The sequence below is a fragment of the Rhinolophus ferrumequinum genome, chromosome 23 (assembly GCF_004115265.2).
Source record: "Rhinolophus ferrumequinum isolate MPI-CBG mRhiFer1 chromosome 23, mRhiFer1_v1.p, whole genome shotgun sequence".
Lineage (NCBI taxonomy): Eukaryota > Metazoa > Chordata > Mammalia > Chiroptera > Rhinolophidae > Rhinolophus > Rhinolophus ferrumequinum.
This window is the reverse complement of record NC_046306.1, coordinates 30,216,079-30,237,686: the sequence shown is the minus strand read 5'-3', so window position 1 is coordinate 30,237,686 and position 21,608 is coordinate 30,216,079. Positions and strand designations below refer to the sequence as shown.

The 21,608-nt window shown below is 39.5% G+C and overlaps 1 protein-coding gene across 6 annotated transcripts in view; it reads right to left on the bottom strand.

Moving 5' to 3' along the window:
• PLCB4 (phospholipase C beta 4) overlaps positions 1–21,608 on the bottom strand; it is a 393,005-nt gene that overhangs the window by 41,958 nt on the left and 329,439 nt on the right. For all 6 annotated transcript variants that reach the window (XM_033094862.1, XM_033094858.1, XM_033094863.1 and 3 more), the window contains 4 exons: positions 20,115–20,166; positions 15,385–15,487; positions 12,674–12,838; positions 9,415–9,619 (listed from right to left, as the gene is read on the bottom strand). In XM_033094862.1, coding sequence (XP_032950753.1) covers positions 9,415–9,619; positions 12,674–12,838; positions 15,385–15,487; positions 20,115–20,166 — 525 coding nt within the window. The remainder of the gene's footprint in view (positions 1–9,414; positions 9,620–12,673; positions 12,839–15,384; positions 15,488–20,114; positions 20,167–21,608) is intronic.

Here is a 21,608-nt window from a genome sequence, read left to right as displayed (position 1 = left end):
GGCTTTTTCCCTCATTTGTGGGAACATGATAGTTAGCTATATCCCCCGTATTTCAGCATTCCACAGGACAAACCACTGTGGCAAGAATGAATTTTAAACGCTGGTAACATTTACTAGTGCGTGAATAGGTCTGTCCAGGGACTAGCTACACTGAATGTCTACCAAGCCTCTGCCTCTACGGAACCCACAAGGATGAGCTAAAATTGTCCAGATACTTAGAGGCCATGGCACAAGCTCTGGGACCTTTCGTTTTTAAAAAGAAAGCAATTTGATTTTTCTCATTTGATTCTTCCTTCTGGAGTTAATGGAAATTTTGCTTATTTGTATTTTTTTTTAAATGCCCTCTATTTTGGAGTTTAGTGCATTTCCAAAAGGCTAGTCTCTGCTGGCGAACACTGTCCATGTATATTCTATTTCCCCCTTCCTCTGTTTCACCCATCACTTCCACATAGAGTTGAAAGCATCAATTAGGCTTTCCCAAGTACTGAAAAGAAGATAGAGATTCCTTAGTACAGACTACCACATACTTACAGGCTTTTCAGAACTCTGTTTTTTGTTTGCTTGCTTGTTTAGCCATTGCTTTTCAAGGCATTTGATTAGGACTTCCCAGGGGTGAGCACAAACCATGGCGCCTAGGACACTCCCCCATGTGCATATTCCTGGCCCAGGTTCCCTCCCATTTTCCACTTGATTTTTTCTATCTCATCAAGAAATAAAGGCAGCAGAAAATACATGTTCCACTACTGGCTGCAAAGCAATGCTAATACACATCAACAAATCCCATAACTATGAATTTGCACGAGCTCTTCTAGCTTCTACCAAACGAGTAAGGATTCCCCAAACTGCATTTCCTCGAATGCTAGAAGATACACTAGGTGTGCAGGGGCAAAAATGCCCTGTGGTGAAACAGGCATGAGAAATGGTCACGTGTGCCCCTCTTTTCAGGCTCCACAGTACATCTCAAGGGACTATGCAGTAAAGAGCCTATTTAGCATAGCAATTCCTGATGTATTTCACCATAATCGATTTCCAACCTCTTCCCCTCCGGAGCTATTTTTCTTGGCATGCTTACTGATATTTTCTGTATGTCAGAAGAGGCCATAGAAATGGGTATCACTGCTATGCAAATTGGTTTTTCAACAAATACTTGATAGGATAAGGCGTTTCCATTATCCATGAAGAAGAGGACAATATGGAACATTCTTCAATTCTATCAGGAAAACCTGAGCTCAGGTTTGGCATCTTAATTAAGGAGGTGCCTCCTCTGGAACCATCTGATATAAGAAATGGCCAACTAGCTTTGCCACAGGGTTGGAAGCAATTCTGTGAAGATGCTGGGCAGAGTGAAGAAGAAACACCCCTCCAACCCTCCCAACGCCTCATGATGTATCTTTAGTGATAAGGGAGGTGGCAAGGATAACTGGGCCAATAAACAAAGGACCACTTCAGCTTTGCTTACATAAACTAGCCTAGTTGCAGAAGAGCAGACAAAATCTGTAGTTATAAAAGCAGTGATAAGCACGGCTGAAAAAACACAGTGTTCATGAACCACAACTCCGAGTAATGTTGAAATATGATGTTCCATAGATTCTGGAAGCATAGCATGAATTCTCTTATTTGTTCTCCTCCCTACCACTCAGTAATAATGAAAGAAATACAAATGAGAAAACCCATTACAAGCAACAGTGGGTGGGTAAAGAGTAATACTGACACTCATTTAACTGTCTTCGGCTTTGGAAACTGTTTCCATCACCAAAAGCAGTGGCTAATAGTGACAAAGCTGCTGTAATGGGAAGTGACACTGTCAGCAGCATTTACACCTCCAGATAAAGCAAGACAGCCCCATCCTCTGGGTCTCACTGGATTTGACACAGGAAAGTGCACCTTAGCACCCAACCTAGTACTGCCATTTTGTGCCTGAGAGTGGGAATAAACGAGGACTGTTTACTTTATCTGTTCAGTAGAAAAATAATATTGAAAAACTGGGGCTTCCTGATTCATCCCTAATCATCCCTCTTCTAAGTGTTACCATTTTTTTTCATGTCACAATTTAGTTTCTGATAGTTCAGAGACTTCATTTGTGTTCTTCAGCCCAGAAATATTTTACATCTAGGCCACTTACGAACAAAACTACAGTAGTCCTCCTGGGGGGGGGACTTATCTGCAGGGGATATGTTCCAAGAACCCCAATGAATGCTTGAAACCTCCGATAGTACCGAACACTATTGTAAATACTGTTTTTTCCCCTATACATACCTACCGATGATAAAGTTTAATTTATAAATTGGGCACAGTAAGAGATTAACAACAATAAATAACAGTAAAATAGAAGAATTATAGCAATATGTCGTAATAAAAGTTATGTGAATGTGGTCTCTGTCTCAAAATGCCTTATTGTACTGGACTCACCTTTTCACTTAAAGGAAGTACTTTATGTCTTCTCTTTGGCATATCTGAATTGCCAGCCTCATTACTCTTGTACTTTGGGGCCATTATTAAGTAAAATCAGGCTTACTTGAACACAAGCACTGCAATACCATGACATTTGCTCTGATAACCGAGATGGCCGCTAAGTGACTAACGGGTGGAGAGTGTCTACAGTGTGGAGACGCTGGACAGAGGGATGATTCACGTCCTGAGTGGGATGGAGCGGGAGGGCTCAAGATCTCATCATGCTACTCAGAATGGGGCGTGGGGCGTGGTTTAAAACTGACGAATTGTTTAGTTCTGATATTTTCCATTAAATATTTTCGGACCATGGTTGATCGTGGGTACCAGACACAATGGATAAGGAGGCGGGGACTACTGTAACTGAAGAGTCCAGAAACTCTAGTAGCCATTTTGACTCTCATTCCTTCGCGTATCTTGGGAGTTACTGCACTATAGTAATGAGGAGAAGCAGTTGCACTAACCCCGCCTTGCTTCTGTCTCCTGAGGGGGCAAGGAAGGAAAAGGGATCTGAACGGAGTGGAAGAGGGTCGTGGTGGGTAACATTGGTTTAGATCTATCTCAGGAGGGGATGCTAGGGAGGGAACTGGGGTGGCCCAGAGTTCAAAGCTCTGAAGAGCACCATATGCCAGAAGGTAGGAATAATTATGGGCAATTGGAAAAGTGGCAACGTGTCTCATCAGCAGGTATTCATCATCATATGGTGACCTAAGAACCCCAGTATTGGAACAGAACCCCAATAAATAAGTGACCAGCAGCTCCTGTAAATGCCCAGGCCCTGCCTAAGGAATTGTCTCAACTTGGAAAGACCTTTTAGGAACATTTTTCTTGTTTTTATAAAATGAAACCACCCACCTGACTTCAGTAAGATTTAAAATACATTTAAAAATCACAGAGAACACAGAGTTGTTGGTACTTACAGACATTATGGTAACATTACTAATGCATGAGAATTCTGAAAATTCTTGGGCACAAAATTAAGAGATGTTTCTTAGGATGATGACTTGTTATGACAAAAAAATTTACTGTAGCAACCTAAAGGGTAAAGTTAGGGAGAGGAAACTATAACCAATGGATTTTTGTTTTAGCTTGTTAAAAATAAATTTAAAAAAATTAATGGAGCGGTTGCTAGGGTTGGGCACTGTTCCACGCTCACTTGATCCTCACTTATGAGATGCGGGCTGCTGTTACCCCTGAGCTGCGATGAGGACAGTGAAATGTAAAATGTTTTGCAAGCTCATATAAGGTCAGATAGCTGGTAACCTGTGGGGCTCTAGCCAGCACTCTTACATACCTGCTGTGTGACCTCAATGAAATAGCACCTATCAGGCTAAAAAAGAGAGTCTTTGAATCCCCGAACATTACATTCATAGAACTTTATCTAGATGTTGAAATGTATTTCAGACCACTTTGGAAATTATGAGAGATCTCACGAGTAAATTAAAATTTGATTTAAACAATTACTTAAGAAAAAGAGGAACAACTCAATTATAGAAAAAGGGAACTAAGAAAATATATTTCTGGCAAAGGAATACAAGTGACCAAGAAGCACATGAAACATGCTCAATCTGATTCAAACTTGTAAATATGCAAACTGAAATGATGAAATATCACTTTTACTACCTTTACTGGAAAAATATAAGAATTTTTAGAATCTAGAAATGGCTATGGTGAGTGAGAATAGGCAGTCTCGAAAATAATGTGTGGGAGTAATATTGATCCAAATCAAAGGATAAACAGATAGTGGTATATACATATAAAACAAATATTATATAATCTTAAAAAAGAATTCAAAAGTTTTATGTGCATTGACATGAAATGCAGTCCACGTTATATTATGTAAAGAAAGCAAAGCATAGAACAGGGTGTATTATATATCTTGTTTGGTTAAATTAAAAAAAAATACATATATATATATATATATACGCACTCACATACATATAAGGTTTATATTTATGTATATACATATGTACTTATATATACACAGATATGCTTTATGTTTTAAAATACATATAGTATTTTAAGACATTCATATACTTCTTTTATTTTAAAATGTTATCAAGAATTATCTAGGTATCAGGATAATAGGCTGCTTTAATTTTCTTTATTCTTTTCCAAACGCAAAATAAATATATATTTAAAAAAGTCTTCTATGTGCTATTTTCAGATTATCTTGCTGTTATAGAAAAAGTAGGGCAAAATAAATTTTTTTTTTTTTTAATTTACAGAAAGTAAAGGCATATATGCTTACTTAAATTTAAACAATCCAGAAGTAATAGTGGAGTCCTGCTATAGCAGGCTGCCATATTGGACAGAATATTCTCTGTGAGGTTCCTGGAAGTTGTCCAACGCAGTTGGCTAGTTCCACTAAACCCTTACCCCCAATCTCAAAGAGCAACTATTATTAAAGCTGGGTGTGTATCCTTCTAGAATTCTTTCCATGTACTTTATGTACATGTGTAAACAGCTAAGGTGTTTGTAAATAATTATGAGATTGTTTTGCAATTCACTTTTTCTCTCAGCAGTATATCACTGTCATCTTTCTATGTCTAAACACTGAGATCTGAGTCATTATTTTTAATGGTACATAGTCGTCTAGAGAATGGCTATGACACATTTACCGCGACCTTATTGATGAACTTAGGTTGTATCTAATATGTTTTACACAAATGATGCTGCATGACATTACTGCACGGGTTTTTAAAAATTTGCTTTTAACAATCTTACTAAAGTAATAAATAATTCCTAGGTTAAGTATTTGGTGAGCTATAAAAGTTGGAACTTAATTAGCTCGGTCAGGAATAAGAGGTCTTACTTCTATAGCTGGATCTAAACTTGTGGACTGATTGTGGACAAACCGATCCACCTGAAAACTGAAAAGATATAATTTACCAAATTACTTAGTGCCCTGAAAATGTGCATATTTTCCTTAAGGTACCAAAATTATTCAATAGGAACAGCATACTCCTCTTGCTGAGTAACACTAGTTTTTGAGGATGTGTCCTCAGACATGAACCGTATGTTTTCAGTTTTAACACCAAATACCCTCTGTTTCAGCTTCCTCAGAATGCATAAATAAGCCCAGCACTTTCCTTACTAAGGGCTTGTCATGAGCTGCTTCCCTGTCTGTAGTGAAATCCAGTCTACCTTTTCACTGTGATGTATTACACATATTTCAAGGTCCAAACAGCTACTGAAGACCCCCCCGCCCCGACTCTGGTTAATCACCCCTTAGTTCAATGTTCCAGACACCCTTTGGCTTACTACCTTTTGGGTACTTGTATAATAGGTCACACTTATTTATGTGTATGCATGTACCTGCTTATGTGTATGTATATGTGTATAAGACTGGAAAATTCTTGAGGGTAAGTATACCTGACATTTTTAACTTTATATCTCTTACTCAGGGCATTCATAGAGCAGGTACTAATAATTGTTGACAATATCTTTTCCTCGGAGAAAAATATTTTAATACATTAATGAAATACCCTTTCTACTGATTACATTAGTAAATGTTAACAAAAGTTATATCTCATACACTGCTGATGTGTTATTTGGCATCTGAATCTAAAGGTTTAAATATGCACACACTCCTTATTACGACAAGTCCACTTCAAAAATTTCACCTTCGGGAAGTGATCATGAACATTTCCTAATTTTTAGGAAAATGTTCTTAGATGTGAAAGAAAAACTAAAACGGTTTCATTGTTCATCAATAAATTGATTGATTACGTATTCCCTATGTTATGGTATACGTAAAATGGAATCTCATGCAGCCAATAAAAATATTTTATAACATAGGAAAATATTCTCTATTAAGTGACAAAAAGATTATCTCTCTGAAGTAATGAGTCCAAATGAGGATGTACAGTGGGATCCAATTTAATTAAAAATAAAATTGAGAAGAAATGAGATTGGGAATAAAGGGACCAATAGGGTAATGGAGTTTTCTCTGGGCAGTGAAATTTATGGATGACTATTCTTTTCTTCTTCGTGCTGTCAGAATCTATGATACATATTTTAACTACTTTGCCTTTTGCAGAATAAAACCTGTTAAACATATTCCTGGAATGAATGAATGAATCCATTCTGTCTTTCTTTAGCCAAATAAAAATCTGATGATATGTATCAACAACTCCCCTTTTTTCCCCTAGAAAATGCTGGAGTGTGTCATGTGCAGAGTTTCATTTTGAAATTTTTTCCTATAGCATCAACAGAGAAAATCAATGCTCTTGGGAACAGGGACTCAATAGGTTTCTTGCCATGCTGATTCAGCACCTACATGTTCAGATCTGAAGTGGAAGGTTTCTTAAGCAGATGAAATGTAAACGTGTTAGACAAATCAAGACGCTGTCAAGAAGATCAGAAATTTGGAAAAGAAAGTTCTCATATTCCCCTTTTGTTATCTTCAGGTAAGATCCTTAATTAACCCTCATCAAGTCAGCCCTCAGTTTCTTCACATATACAAGTGATGACCAGAGAGAGAATGTTCTGAAACAAGTCTTTGAATGTCAGATCTGAGGTTGAAACATTAACTGCAGAATTCCACCAATGGTAACGCAGCACAGAAATTTCAAATGCTGCTGATAAAAACACCACCTTAGGAAAGAATACTGGCAGGACTATTTTTAAAGAGATTAATTTGGATCAGTCCTTACATAATTGTTGACACTGGCAATACGCTCCATCACAAATACAGATACTTCTTCAGCATGGACCTATGGATGCCCACATCCATTCTGAACAATTTCCCATTTCTGGACTCTTTATATAAGGTGTTTGACACAAGCTAGGAGTGCAAACAAACTATTTTTTTTTCCCCTTTTCTATTCGAATGGCCCAATTCCCTGGAAGGAATTCCAGTTTCATTTGAAAAGTAACCCATGCAGAAGTAAAACTTTCAAGTCTTCCACCCTATTTGTGTATATGACTTTCAAAAATGTATTATGTATTACGTGCTGCCCATTTTGAAGCTCAGGTTACGTAGAACGTGATTTCATTCACCGGCTGATGCCTCATGACCTCACGTGCTCCTACAGACACACTGCAGGCCTCTGGTCTCTTTTCTGATCCCCTTTCCCAGCCCGCAGCACCCACTCCCAGTCTCTTTTATGTCTTTTACATCTGCTATTGTATGTGGTGCCTTCTAATAGTCTTCCTTTCTTTTTTTAAAATGAAAAACATAGGAGAAGGAGGAAGGCAGGAGTCTCTATTCTGGATATTATGACTGAAAAACTCTCATGGCTTTTTGAAGCTGCAATCAGGTTGTTAAAGTTGAGGATGAGTCATAGAAAATCTGTCCTCCAGAGCAGCATGCATTGTTAAAAACAAACAACAAAATAATCCCCAAACCGCAGAGTGGGGACAGAGCCAGGAGTGCAGTTTCCAGGCTCTCGGCCTCACGTGGAAATGTGCTGGCTCAGGTAGTAAATGGCCATTGACTGTGATCAAATGGCCATCAGCTGTGGCTAGTTGGCCGTCAGCTGTAACCAGTGAGCCACTGGCCACTGATATAACTGCCGTGGCTAGGCTAGCAGAAAATGGGGGGCTAGCAAGAAGATGGTGGCTGAGCCAGCAAGCGTAGATTGCAGTTAGCACGGCAGATTGCAGCTAGCAGGGGTTGGTTGGTTGACAGAGAAGTGGACGGCAGGTTGCCGATCGTGTGGCCAACCCAGATAGTGTGGCCAACTGTGTCGTGTGGCCGCCAGCGAGACTATAGTGGTATGACTCCCCTATTTATGGCTCCGTGAGTGTTCCTTTTTGGCCTCACCATGTCCTGCGTTCTTGTGTGGGGAGTGGGAGCAGAGACCCTGTAGGCCGCCCCGCATGACACACAGTGTGATGTGTTCCAGTATTGTATAGAAACCACAGCTGTATCTATAGCCACATCTACATGTGTGCACATTTTTGAGCCTTGCTATAGCATATACTGTAATGACGAGCACCTCACAAGAATGCTGAGGGAGGTAGTAATAGTATCTTCATTTTATAGGTGAGGAAATGAGGGGTTTTAGAGGTTATGTCATTGCACCAAGGTCACCTGGCCAGTAGTGGAGAGTCAGGATTTGAACTGTTGGCTAATTTGATATAATCACTCTGCTGTATTGTTTCCTTATGGTTGAACAGACTCTGAGAATACAGAGAATCTTTGTTTTCTTTTAATGTTCTTGGCTCAGTTGGGAGTTATAAAAAGTGAATATGTTTAGGTTTAAGCAAAACCCTATGACTTGGTCCAGCTTTAGATCCCTCCCGTTGATTACGCCAGCAAAACCAAAGGTGGTCGTTTGTGGTCTGATGACCGGGATTTCTGTGTGAAATTGAACTCTCTTGTGGGGTTGGAAGAAAATCCAGAAAATCCTGTTGATAGTTGAGTTCAATTGGAATCTTTTAGTGATACCAGCTGAGATCTATGGTTCCACATTACTTATGTCTTTTGCCCCCTTTGAATGATTGTGTACGTATCATATTCATATCACAAACATATTCGTAAAAATTGATAAACAACATAAAACTATAGTATTTTAAAATAAGAAAGAACCTGAAAGAAAATAGAGCCTTGACCTTCATTCCTTACTATGAAACTTGAGGTTGCTACCGTGTTTCCCCAAAAATAAGCCCCACTTAAGATCTCAGCTAGATGGACGCATTTAGTACGTTATCACGATGTTCCAGAAGAAGATGACATGACTGTATTTGAATAAATGCAGATTGTTGTACATGAAAAAATAAGACATCCCCTGAAAATAAGCCCTAATGGAGCAAAAATTAATATAAGAAACGGTCTTATTTTGGGGGAAACACGGTATTTATCCTTGATTTCTTCGAGGTTTTTAAGAGTTGGAACAGACTTTAGTTTTAACCATTGGTGAAATATTTTACAATCTTGTAACTTATGACTATATCTATACCGACATCTATACCTACATCTATATCTATATCATATTCTGTACCCAAATGTTTACATACCTCCGAATCCATCAGGCACATATGTTTTGAGGACAATATTGCAGAAAATTGTTGGCAGTGATAATGGTTTATTTCCCTCATTGCGAAGGGAAATGTGTCGATAGCCTGCCTGGAGGCCATCCAGGGGCAGAATCCGCTGGCCAATCAGCCTGTTGTTGTCATCATACACTGCTATTCTCAAGACTGCCAGGTCAGGGAGGATTACCTGCAAGCAAAGAAGGGTACTTTTTATTGAATTTTGGAATGCAGCTCCCAAGATCCACACCTCCAGGAATCTGGACCATATCCACAATGCTCTTAAAGGCTCCTTTATGGTGAAAATAGGCCCATGATCAGTACTTTGTATTCCTAAAGTATACTGTATACAATAAAGTGCCCAAACCATTGAGAAAGGCAACTGAACAAGTTTTTCGGAAATCATCTCATTGGAAATTTTAGAAGGAATGGATGTGAACAACTGCTAGTCCGACCCTTATCATCTTTTCCATCCACAACCATGATGGATAAGCAAAAGGAGACCCTGAGAAATCAAGTGGCTTTCCTTACTCTCAGACAATTGGGGCTGGCAAGTGGGGCCCTTGACTTCTAATCCTGTGGTCTGTGACGTATCTGGGCTGCTTCTGACATCTAACTCTGTCTGTTTTTAAGAATGTAGAGAGTATCTTGAAGAAATGCTTTATGTATAAAAGATAATTTATACCTAAAGTTTGATTCTCCTTTTTTCTTGCACTCCTTAGTTTTTAATATATTTTAACATCTATTAAATAGAGTAAGACGGGACAGCTAGAAACAGTCACATATGTATACACAGGACACCTAACTCTTGCCATTCCCAAACTGCATAAAGGGAAACAAAACTTGAGTTCAGATTGCAGAATCCCTATTCAGGTATACAATAGCAACATGACGAGAAAATCCAATGTTTTAATCAGGAATGCCTTTCCTTTGGCTGAGAGCAACCCAGGACATCTTGGCTGATTGGAGTATTGTGTCTCAGACTAGACTATGGTTTGATTGCCTATTTATGCCTAGAGGTTATAATTTAATTTTAACTTCAAGAAGATGAAAAGGAGTAAAGCTAAAATTCAGCCAACTCAGCCACTCCAGTGTTTCTCATGTGGTGAGTGGAGGTTTATTACCTTTTGAGATTGCTGCAAAGAACAAAAACAATAACAACAAGAAAGAAAACAAAATTAAAGTGCTTGACAACAATGATAGACAATATAATTTCTGAAGAACAGTGCAGGATCCAAAATTAGCATTTGTTTTTGGGGACAGTAATGCTACATACAAAAAAATTAAATTCGGTTTGACTTATTTCGCTTAGCATTATAATCTTAAGATCCATCCATGTTGTTGCAAAAGGTACTATTTCATCTTTTCTTATGGCCGAATAGTATTCCATTGTGTATATATACCACATCTTCTTTATCCATTCGTCTATCAAAGGACATTTTGGTTATTTCCATGTCTTGGCCACCGTAAATAAAGCTGCAATGAACATTGGAGCACACGTGTCTTTATGGATAAATGTTTTCAGGTTTTTTTGGTAGATACCCAGGAGAGGGATTGCTGGGTCATATGTTAATTCTATTCTTAATTTTTTGAGAAATCTCTACACTGCCTTCCATAGCAGTCTGCATTCCCACCAACAGTGTATGAGGGTTCCTTTTTCTCCACAGCCTCTCCAACACTTGTTACTATTTGTCTTGTTGATGATAGTCATTCTAACTGGGACAGAAAAAGTACAGAACCATATGATTTCACTGATATGTGGTATATAAAAATGAAGACAACAAAAGATCAAGACAAACAAACAAACAAAAACTCACAGACATAGACAATAGTTTAGTGGTTACCAGAGGGTAAGGGGGGTAGGGGTGGTAGATGAGGGTAAAGGGGACCAAATATATGGTTATGGAAGAACTGACTCTGGATGGTGAATACACAATGTGATGTATAGATGATGTATAGAGTTGTATACCTTGTATTTCAGGTATACAAGTTTATGTCACCCCAATTAAAAATAAATAAATAAATAAACAAATAAAAAAAACAAACAAAAAAACCAAGTTCGATATTTCCTCACTCATAAAAACAAACAACCTCTTCAGTTAACTTTTTGCATTCCTAGAAACATGTTCAAGTATTATTTATTATGTCAAAGAGCACAAGCCAAGCTGAAAACAGATCTAGCTATAACAAACTGGAAAAACCAGGGAAGGAAAAAAAGAAAAACCACAGCTGTGTATCCAATTTACACCACAGTCTGACAGGAGCAGGACAGGTAACAAGGCGGGGTTTGCATGATAATGGTATTCACATCATAGGGTGAACCTAAATGTCAAAATGACGTGTTTCATTGTCCCTGCACTGATCTCTCCTAAACTGGTTTCTGTAAACTAGTCACTCTATTCTGAGGTGGATAATCCCTATTTTGTTAAGACTAGAAGCCAGTTATCTGTGTTGCAGGATACAGAAATGGAGCAGCAACACCTGGAAAACCTAAAGAAGAAGCTAAAGAAGCAGCAAGAAACCATTTTGGTCAAGATGAATAAAAAGTGAGAGAAAAAAAACCAGACATCCTCGGCGACAGCACTGCCAATGAATGGACTTTTCCATACATCTTTAATTGACAAAAGAGAAACCATGTGAAAAATGCTTACAAGATTAAAAACTGCATTAGAGAAAAGGACGGTGATTGTTCTTAGGACCATGTTATAGTATTGGGGGAAAAAGCCCAAAATACGAAAAAACAAAACAAAAACAAACCCAAAACCAAAAACAGCACATGAAGCATAGAACCTGCAACGGGTATCACACTTTCTGCAGGCACAGGACAATACCAATTGACCCATTTGAAGACATTTAGTGGCCTTAATAATAGGTGCAACATCCTACCCGCCCTCTTGGCTAAAGGAACAGTGTAAGTTACCAGCTGTCGTTTGGGTGGGAGGAACTCTCCAATGTATAATGGTGTTCACCAGGGAGATTGCATTCTAAGTAGCCTGCACACCTGGAGCTTGGGCACTGCCACATAGGAGATGGACTTCCTCCAAGGAGGACAGGAGAGCAAAAAGAAGGACGGGGCAAAAAGAAATAACAATCATATGACAGCTAAAGGACTTAAACCATTGGAAGAAGGAAAAAAGAAGACATTTTGGGTTGGATAACTGTCCCTTATATCATGTAGTGTCTATGCGCTAAAATGGGGCTCCCAAGTTAGCAGCGTGAGTGTGATACATTGAAAATGTCCTACCTTCCGAAATACGAATGATTCTTCATTGTAAACTGGATTGAGTCCATTGTTCATCACCATGCGGGTTCGGAACTCCTTACGTATAGTGTCAGTGGGCAACCCATACATATCCACTTCTACGTAGGTGCCAATTTTCTTATCTGATAAAAACTGACCTGATATGACCTGTAGCAAGGCAGAAATAGGACAAGAGAGAAGTAAAGTCTGTGTAATCATCTGTAGCAAAGAATAGAATACCCAGGAAGTAAATCCTTGGTTCATCTTTAGAAATTTTAATTATCTGTGGAAGTAATGTATTCATTCCTTATTAAACTAAAACATTATTGAGGAACTACTGCATACAAAACACTATTCTAGGCAGAGCTTCCCTTGGAAAACTCTCTAGCAAAAGAGGGAAATACGAGTAAACATGAATCATAAAATACAAAGAAATACTGTCCAAGAATCTTCATTTTGCCTAAGTGCCCACACCTATGAAATGAAGTGATGGGTTCAAATATGCCCTACGATCAACTTCACAGCTCCGAAATTCTGCCATCCTTTTACTGAACTGCTTTAAAAGTCTTGAAAAGACACACACAGGACAAAAAGTCATACTAAAACTTGCCTGTTATTCTTTACTGATATTGACACTGGTCAGCTATGACAGTGGTATGTATTTATAAAGAACAGCATTAAATTCCATCTATTATAAAGCTATGGAGGAGCTATTTTTTACTTACTTTGCAAATGACTATAGATATTTATCAGGTTTTAAAATGTGATCTAATAGCTAATAATTTGAAAGTTTATTTTAAGGTCTAACTGACAATCAATTGTACATGTTTAAAATGTATAAGAATAGTTTTGACATATGAACAACATCCGTGAAACTATCGCAATTAAGACAAAAAACATTTCCATCACCCCCTTTCATAATCCCTCCCCACCTCCATCTCTTTCTGTAAGAAACCAGTGATTTACTTTTTTGTCACTATACGTTAGTTTGCATTTTCTAAAGTTTTGTATAAAGGAAATCATATAGTAGGTATTTTTTTCATTAACAAATTTTACTTTTTAAAGCAGTTTTAGGTTCACAACAAAACTGAGCAGAAAGTACAGAGTTTGCATATAATGCATCACCACACACACAACCTCCCACACTATGGATATTTCAACACCAGGGTGGTACATTTGTTGCAATCAATAAACCTACACTAATACATCATTATCACCTAAAGTCTATACTTTATATTAGACTTCATTCTTGGTGTTGTACATTCTACAGGACTGGACAAATGTAAAATGACAGGTATCCACTATGATGGTATCATACAGAATAGTTTCACTGCCTTAAATTCATCTGTGCTCTACTGTTGCCATGCAGCAGCCTACCCGTCTGTCTCCTCGTACCTGCCCCTAAAAAGAGGAGTCTGTGAGAAGGATCCTTTCAGGGACTTCGCTTCACCTTTGTGCTTACACCTTACGTCTCCATGTTTGGCCCCAGAAAGATGGCTGGCTAGTCAAAGACGGGTACGATTCCCCACGGCGGGGGCAACCCAAGCCAGACACAGCCATGTGGAGACCATCTGGGGAACTTGCAGGATCGATAGAGGTGGGCACAGCCCCCCACCTTCCCCCTGCGAAGGAGAGCTTCTGCCTCTGTGGCTGCATTCCTTCCCACAAACCTGCAGGGGAAGTGACTCAATGATGTGCTCTCCATCTATTCATATGCATAAAGGTTCAGTCCCTTGGGGAAGTACTTATCCTGAGACTTATGGTTCGGCTGCCTGCAGGCAAGGGTGATTGGCTTAAATCAATTTCCTATTGTAATGTATGGGATTCACAGATCTTGAGATTGACAAGCTTTACTTCTTTTAGTTCCACACCTAACTAATATGAGCCATGCATTGGCCCGATTCCAGGCTCAGTCCTTGAGGCTGCAGTCTCTTGGCCCCACTTACACTCTACTCTCAACTACTGTCTTTCTTAACTTTGTGCCGCCCTCCTCGCTTCCCACAACTCTTGTCGTGCTGGACATGATACTCTACCTATTCCATCTCCTCTCCCTCAACCTCTGGCAATTATTGATCTTTTTATTGTCTCCACTTTTGCCTTTTTCAGGATGCCATGTATTTGGAATCATATAGTATGTAGCCTTTTCAGATTAGTAATCGTCTTTGTTTCCTCCATGTGTTTTCATGACTCAATAGTTCATTTTCTTTTAGCACTGAATAGTATTTCATTATTGGGATGCACCAGTTTATCCATTCACTTACTGAAGGATATCTTGGTTGCTTCCAAATTTTGGCAATTACCAATACAGCTGCTACAAACATCCGAGTGTAGGTTTTTGTGTAGACATGTTTTCCATTCCTTTGTGTAAATATCAAGGAGTGTGATTGCTGGATTACGTAGTATGTTTAGTTTTGTAAGAAACCACCAAATTCACTATACCATTTTACATTCCCACCAGCAATGAGTAAGAGTTTCTGCTGCTCTACATCCTCTAATAGGTACTTTTTTGATCTTGTGACTTTCACTAAAAGTAGCTAATAATTTTACTAGTGAAAAAAATGTATCAAGAAAAAAGGGGAATTTTAAGTCAAAGTTGAGCGCAACACATGGATCTTGCCTGCTGACATTAAACAATTTCATTGTGATTTCTGAAGACTTTTCCAGGATCACCTGCATACACATTTATACTGTTCTGTGAGGAGCAGGGGCTTTACCTGCACTGAGCAAGTGGCTGCAATAACCCCATCAACAGGAGTTTCTGAGAAGGGATCGAATGTTCGGTCAGGCCGTCTCATGAAATCTGGTTTGAGAAGGTACCTGGTGGGACAAAAGCATAGGAGTTAATTTCATTCGTTGTTTTTACAGAGACTAAAACACTAACACTTCAGGACATTAACTACTTTCTTTGATCCGTCTCTAATTTAGGAGCTAGGCTTTTAGGCAGAGGACCCCAAGGTCTGACAAGAATATCCCTGCGCTATGGATAATCCTAAAAAGAGAAGCAGGGAACAAAGAATGTTCTTTAGATTCTAGGATCAGTGACATCTAGGACTTTCTGATACTACCATCTTCTCTTGAATATGTTTATGCCATGGACCTCTTGTGATATTTGTTCCTACATGCAATAATAAAGCCTTAACATCCTGTTCAAAAAAAAAATTTAAACTGTTCTTGGTTTTGACAAAGTTGCTATTTTTTGCTATTTTCTAATTCTGAACAAAAAGTGTTAAAAAACAATACACATTTGATTTGGATGGCATCAATAAAGAACCTCTGAGGGACAATACTGATTATTAAATCACAGATAGAGTTTACGTTCATATATTAAAGATGATTTTGAACATTCACCTGTCTCGAAGAGAATTCAGTCCAAAATATAATATAAGAGCTCCCTCATAGCATAGGAGAGAACGTTTTCTACATTCATAGAGTTTTAGGTTTGGACCTACTTCTGTGGCTAGTGTTAGCCCCTGGAAAACAAGATGATACAGCAAAAACTAGACTTTGGAAGGAAAGTAGATGAGTAACTACTATGCTATACACACTTCTTCAAGGGAAGCCGACCAGCTTTATCTGGCAAAATATCAGACTTCAGCCAGAAGGGGAGGAAACAGATGATGGTTCTGCCTTTCTCCAGAGGAGCGGCATTGGGAGTCCAGTTGTGTGAAATGAGGGATTCTGCTTCCTGAGAAAGGTGGGGCCCGGGGTTCCATATAGGATTATCATCATCTTTCCAGTCCAGAATCTCCTTGGGCAGGGCCTGCCCAGAGATTCAGCATTCCCCACGCCCCTCAGTCATTTCTTTAACGTCAGGAGCGCCTTCTCACCCAAAATACAGAAATACGATATTGACGCTGTCTCAGTGCCCAAAACATTCTTCCACGTACCCTTCTGGCAGACCCGCTGAGAAGAAAACTAATCTGTGAAAGAGTGAATTGATCCAAAATAAGAAATGCCAGGGAAAAAGGGCAAGAAACCTAAATCCAATTCTCCAAAGCAGGCAGCCTTCAGTGTAACGTGTTTATTCTATGCACTTAACAAAAGAGAACACACAGAGCTTGACAGGATTCTGAGGTCGGCCCTGGCTTGGGGCTGACACTTAGCCAGCTTGTCTTGAAGGAGTGTCTGTTCTGAGCCTGAGGCCACCTGCAGAGGCAGCAGGGGCTGGTACTCACAGTCCCGGTGTCTGTGTGGGTCCAGGGACCCCAGGCAGTGATGGGGAAGCTGAAGCTGGAGCGTGTCACTTTATGGGTGTGGGATCTGTGCATTTGCATAGGGTCCTGAACTTAGAAGGGCTCCGTGCTTGGTTTAATGTTCTGTAGCCACTGTTTTGAAAATCATAATAATTTCTGAACAAGAAGCCCTTTGTTTTCATTTTGCATTAGGCCCTGCAAACTATGTAGCTGGTGCTGCCTGGTGTTTTTTGGTTCAGAAAATGAATTCATTCTAGGCATCCGGGTCTACATGGTGGACACGGGCATAGAAGAAAGACAATGGCAAGAGAAGGGACTGGAGAATTGTCTGTGAACTTTGCAGGGCCTCAGAAGGCAAGGGAGGGAGAAAAGAAGGATCTTCAGCCAGGGGGGTAGAGAGGAGCCATAAGAATCAGAGGATGGGGTCATTAACAAATTAGTCCTGCTTCACCACACCTGAGATGCCATCAATTATTCAACACTCCATTATTTTATTTACCAGCAAGAAAGCAAAACGGCTGCTGATTGTAACTATAAGATGCTATGGATTTTAAAACACATTCCAATTTGAGAAAGTTATATAAAAAGTGTGCATCTTTGAATCAAATTTGATATCCATCATCCAATTTCTTCTAAAAGCCTGAAAAGACTTAAGAAATTAATTTGCTCTATTTTGTTTCACTAGGAATTAGAGAAATGCCTCCCGTTTTTCCATCTTTAAAAATGAATCTGTTATAAACTATGGCTCACTTCCTTGGTAAAAAAATCACACTTACTGGGCCCAATGGCACGGCCTCCCATAAATTCAGCCCACAGAGCAGAGGGATTCTCGGGTGGGTTTCCGATGTTTCGTTACTATTGCTAGATTCAGGGGTGTGCATATTGCACACTGATGTTCTAGACAAAACAGTTATTTACCACTGGATGCCTAAAAGGCACAGATTGTCTCTTTACAGGAATGCACTGCTCTGAACGAGCCAGCCCACAGGATTTTTAAAAAAGGGCCTGGTGGTGGGCCCTTTTTCTACCCTTTTTGAGTAGAAAAACGACAAGGGCAACTTGTGAGAGCCACGGAGCACTTTGGATGCCCTTGCTCCACGGAAAAGTGTCCTGAGAAGCTGGCCCTGTACCAGGCAGGTACGACTCCTCCGTCACTGAGGGGCACAAAAACACACAGAGAGTTTTCTTCTCTTTGCCCACTGGTGACGACCTTTGCCTCCAGTTTGGACGTGGGGAAAAGGGAAGAGGGAGGAGGCATGGCACACAGACTGGACAATGTTGTCTATGCTTCTTCCAGTTGGGCTGCCCCACTGAACAATCATCTTTTTTATGATTGTGCCTCCGGTGGGACTTAGGCTTTTGGTCACATTGCTTCAAATATATCAGCACAGAATTCAGGCTAACTTAGCTCCGTCCTTGCTTATGAACGTATTTTAAAATAAACAATGGTGCGGAAAGGGAGACACTGAAAATGCGAACAGTGGCAAAATGGAAACTCCTAAAAAGAAATGTAACGAATGCATGCAACTCCTATTGGGACCGTTTTTATCTGGAAGCAATTCTCCCTGTGTCAGTACCAGCTGTGGGACAGCTGAGACAAGAATGGAAAGCTCTGGCTTTACTGGGCCTCGGGGAAAGGTTTAAGGAGGGAGCCCAGCCAGGCCTGATGGCTGAGGGCAGTGGCTGCTTCCCTGAACTTAAAGGCCAGCTTTGATCAGAGCGCTCATTTAATCTTGTGTGATCTCTACGTATGATCTACTAGAAGGTCTTAAGTTTTTCTTAAACCTCTCTTTTGCACAAAAGTTCGCAGTTCATGAAGTACTTTCGTCTACAATGATGTTCATCCTTACTGAGCTGTAACAACAAACTCGGTGTGGTAAGTGTTATTGTCTTCACTTTATCAAGCAGAAAATAGAGGTTCAGAGTCTAACACACCTGCCCAGGGCCATGAAGCCAGCGCGTGGAGGAGCTGGGATTCAAACACAGGCTTCAAATGCGAACCTAGAGCTTTTATTCCCACACCACGGCTGCCCCTGGGGCCTCGCTGCCTCAGCCTACCCCAGGGTGTCCATCAGCTACGTGCACAATCTCCTGTTATGAACACTCTGCATTCAATAACAAAATAGCTTTAAAAAAACTCCAAAATGTGTATTTGGCTGTTTTTTTGAACTACAGCATTTTTATTTCATTTCCCCCCAGTTTTATTGATATAATTGACATATAACGTTGTATTAGTTTAAGGTGTACACGATTTATTTCTTTCAACATCCACAGCAGAGAAAAAGTGTTGTGCATGCTCCAGCTATGTGTGTAGTGGGTGATTTGAGTACCAGGACCGTCACCCAGGCATGTAGATACACTGGCAGAGAACAATGTGGCAGACAGGAAAGGTGGGGGTGTGCACTTTGAACCCACAACTACTGAAAACTTTGATGTTAACTGGCTGTTTTGAGGATGAAAATTAGATATCCAACAGGGAGACCAAGAGCTTCCTGACAGCAGCACCATGGGACGGGACGGTCTGCACTGGGCTACTTTAGAGGCCTCTGGGCAGTGGTTTGGGGTTATTGACCGGCAGTGCTGCATGGGGACAGGTGCATGGAGGAAAAACGGACACACAGCTTTTCCATCTCTATAGAGTTTTAACTTTATATTTTCACTTAACCTTTCATCATTTCAGTGGAATTAACAGCTCCTATTTCACTACTTGGCTGACAGATTTCAGAGTGCTATTTAAGTAAACTAGAACAACATTCATAGCATTATTTTTTGATAACTGCTATTTATACGACATGCAAAAGAATCAAGAGAGAACAAAGCTTTCTTCCTAACTGAATTAAATTCAAGTTGCCACCCATCATTTCGTTATAATATTATATCAATTTCATTCCTCCATTTGTCCTAGGTAAAATATACACATTTAATGTCCGGTTAATGCCCAAATGAACAGGGATCATTATCTCTTCTAGCTATAAAAACCTCCATTATTGAATTTAAAATGAGAACATTAAACTCTAGAGTGTGTACGCTACACTGCTTGACTTGTGGTTCAGATTTTTTTCAAAAATCTGTAAAACTGGGGTAGATGAAGAATATATATTTGCAAATATAACCTATCCAGGGATTTCATTTGCTTCTATCCCATCCCAGCTTAAATTCAGCAGTCCCTAATTAAAAATGACACGGTTTCATTATAGTTGTAGTATGGAGTGCTGGAACACGGTGACAACAGTTTAAATCACATTACTCACCCGCATGATCCATTATACTCAAATTTTCCCTGATTCAATTGCATCGCTAAATCTGTCAAGAGACAAAAGTAATTTAGTATCTCATCTCTCTGGACAAAGAAGATCCTGATGGGGTGATTTTAAACAATGGAAATCAGATACTGATCCTAGGCCGAGAGGTCCTTTTTAATATCACAAGGTATCACTGGGTCTGTTTAAGGCAAATAACTGTTTCTTCTATGTTGAAATAACCTTGTGTTTAATTTAAATTAAACATAAAATGGATTTTCAGATAGATCATGCTAGCATTACTTTAATACTTGGAGTTAATATATGACTCATATGATTGTTCAATTAGTGTCGAGAGTACAGATGTTCAACCAGATATAGTTGGAGAGGATGTGCCCTGTGACCCCAGAGGAAGGATATACTGGAGGTACCCAGCTTGAATGTGAATATAAAACTGCACTGAAAAGAAACCAAAGGAAACTAGGTAAGGATCATGTAAAAATCAGTGACTCAAGGGGGATTCTTCTAACGGGGTCTCCACTGACAAGGCAAGGCTTATGATTTTTTCCTTGTAAGCAGATATGATCTTCATTCTTTCTTTTCAGCAGCAAAAGAAATGGGTCAGCTGATGGATATTTTTCTTCTTAAAAATGTTGTGGTGAACCCTAACATTACAGAATAAAACATAAGCTGACCTACTGAATAAACTGTTTTAGGATCATTTAACCCATGTAAAGGACCCACTGACAACTGAGAATACAACTTGACCCCTTTTTAAGGAAGTAAAATCAGCAGGGCCTTTTTATTTTATTTTATCTCTGCTAGAAATACTCTGGGATTGTACTGGCCCCCGGTCACAGTTTGGTATAGCAAGGGCTGATGGGGACAGTGTATATAAATTTGACTCCAAATAAAAATAAAAACAAATAAATCCTCAAAAAAAAAATTGACTCCAGCTTGTGGTCACTGAAGAGGCTCCATCAAGGGGTTGGAAATCCAGTCAGCTCACATTCATGCCCAAAGGATGAATGTCAAAGGGGCTTTCAATCAGGCCAGAGAATAGGGAACAAGGTAGAGAGAGATTCTCACAGTATGGCTGAGGGACTAAAAAAGGAAAAGGCCCCCAAACTGGGAAACATGGGAGGCACCTGCATAAAGCCAAGAACTGAGTAAGAAAGCATTGTTTTATTTTGTTTTGTTTTACCAGTTTATGGACCACACTGTGGAATTCACCAAGAAAGTGAACAGGTTTTGTAACATATTTCTTACGTCTTTTAGGTAAGCATCCAGAACCCATTGCTTTTCTATCTCTAATATTAAAATTGTGATCCTAGGCTCTTAAGCAAACCTCAAAAACTTATCAAAATTTGTTTATGCATTTATAAAAATTTACTCCTCTCCTTCCAGGGGGTGGGAAACTATGTATTGGAAACATGCCTTTGAGTACACTTTGGAGGACAAAGTTATGGATTAGTATCTCTAAGAATATATAACTCCTTGTACATC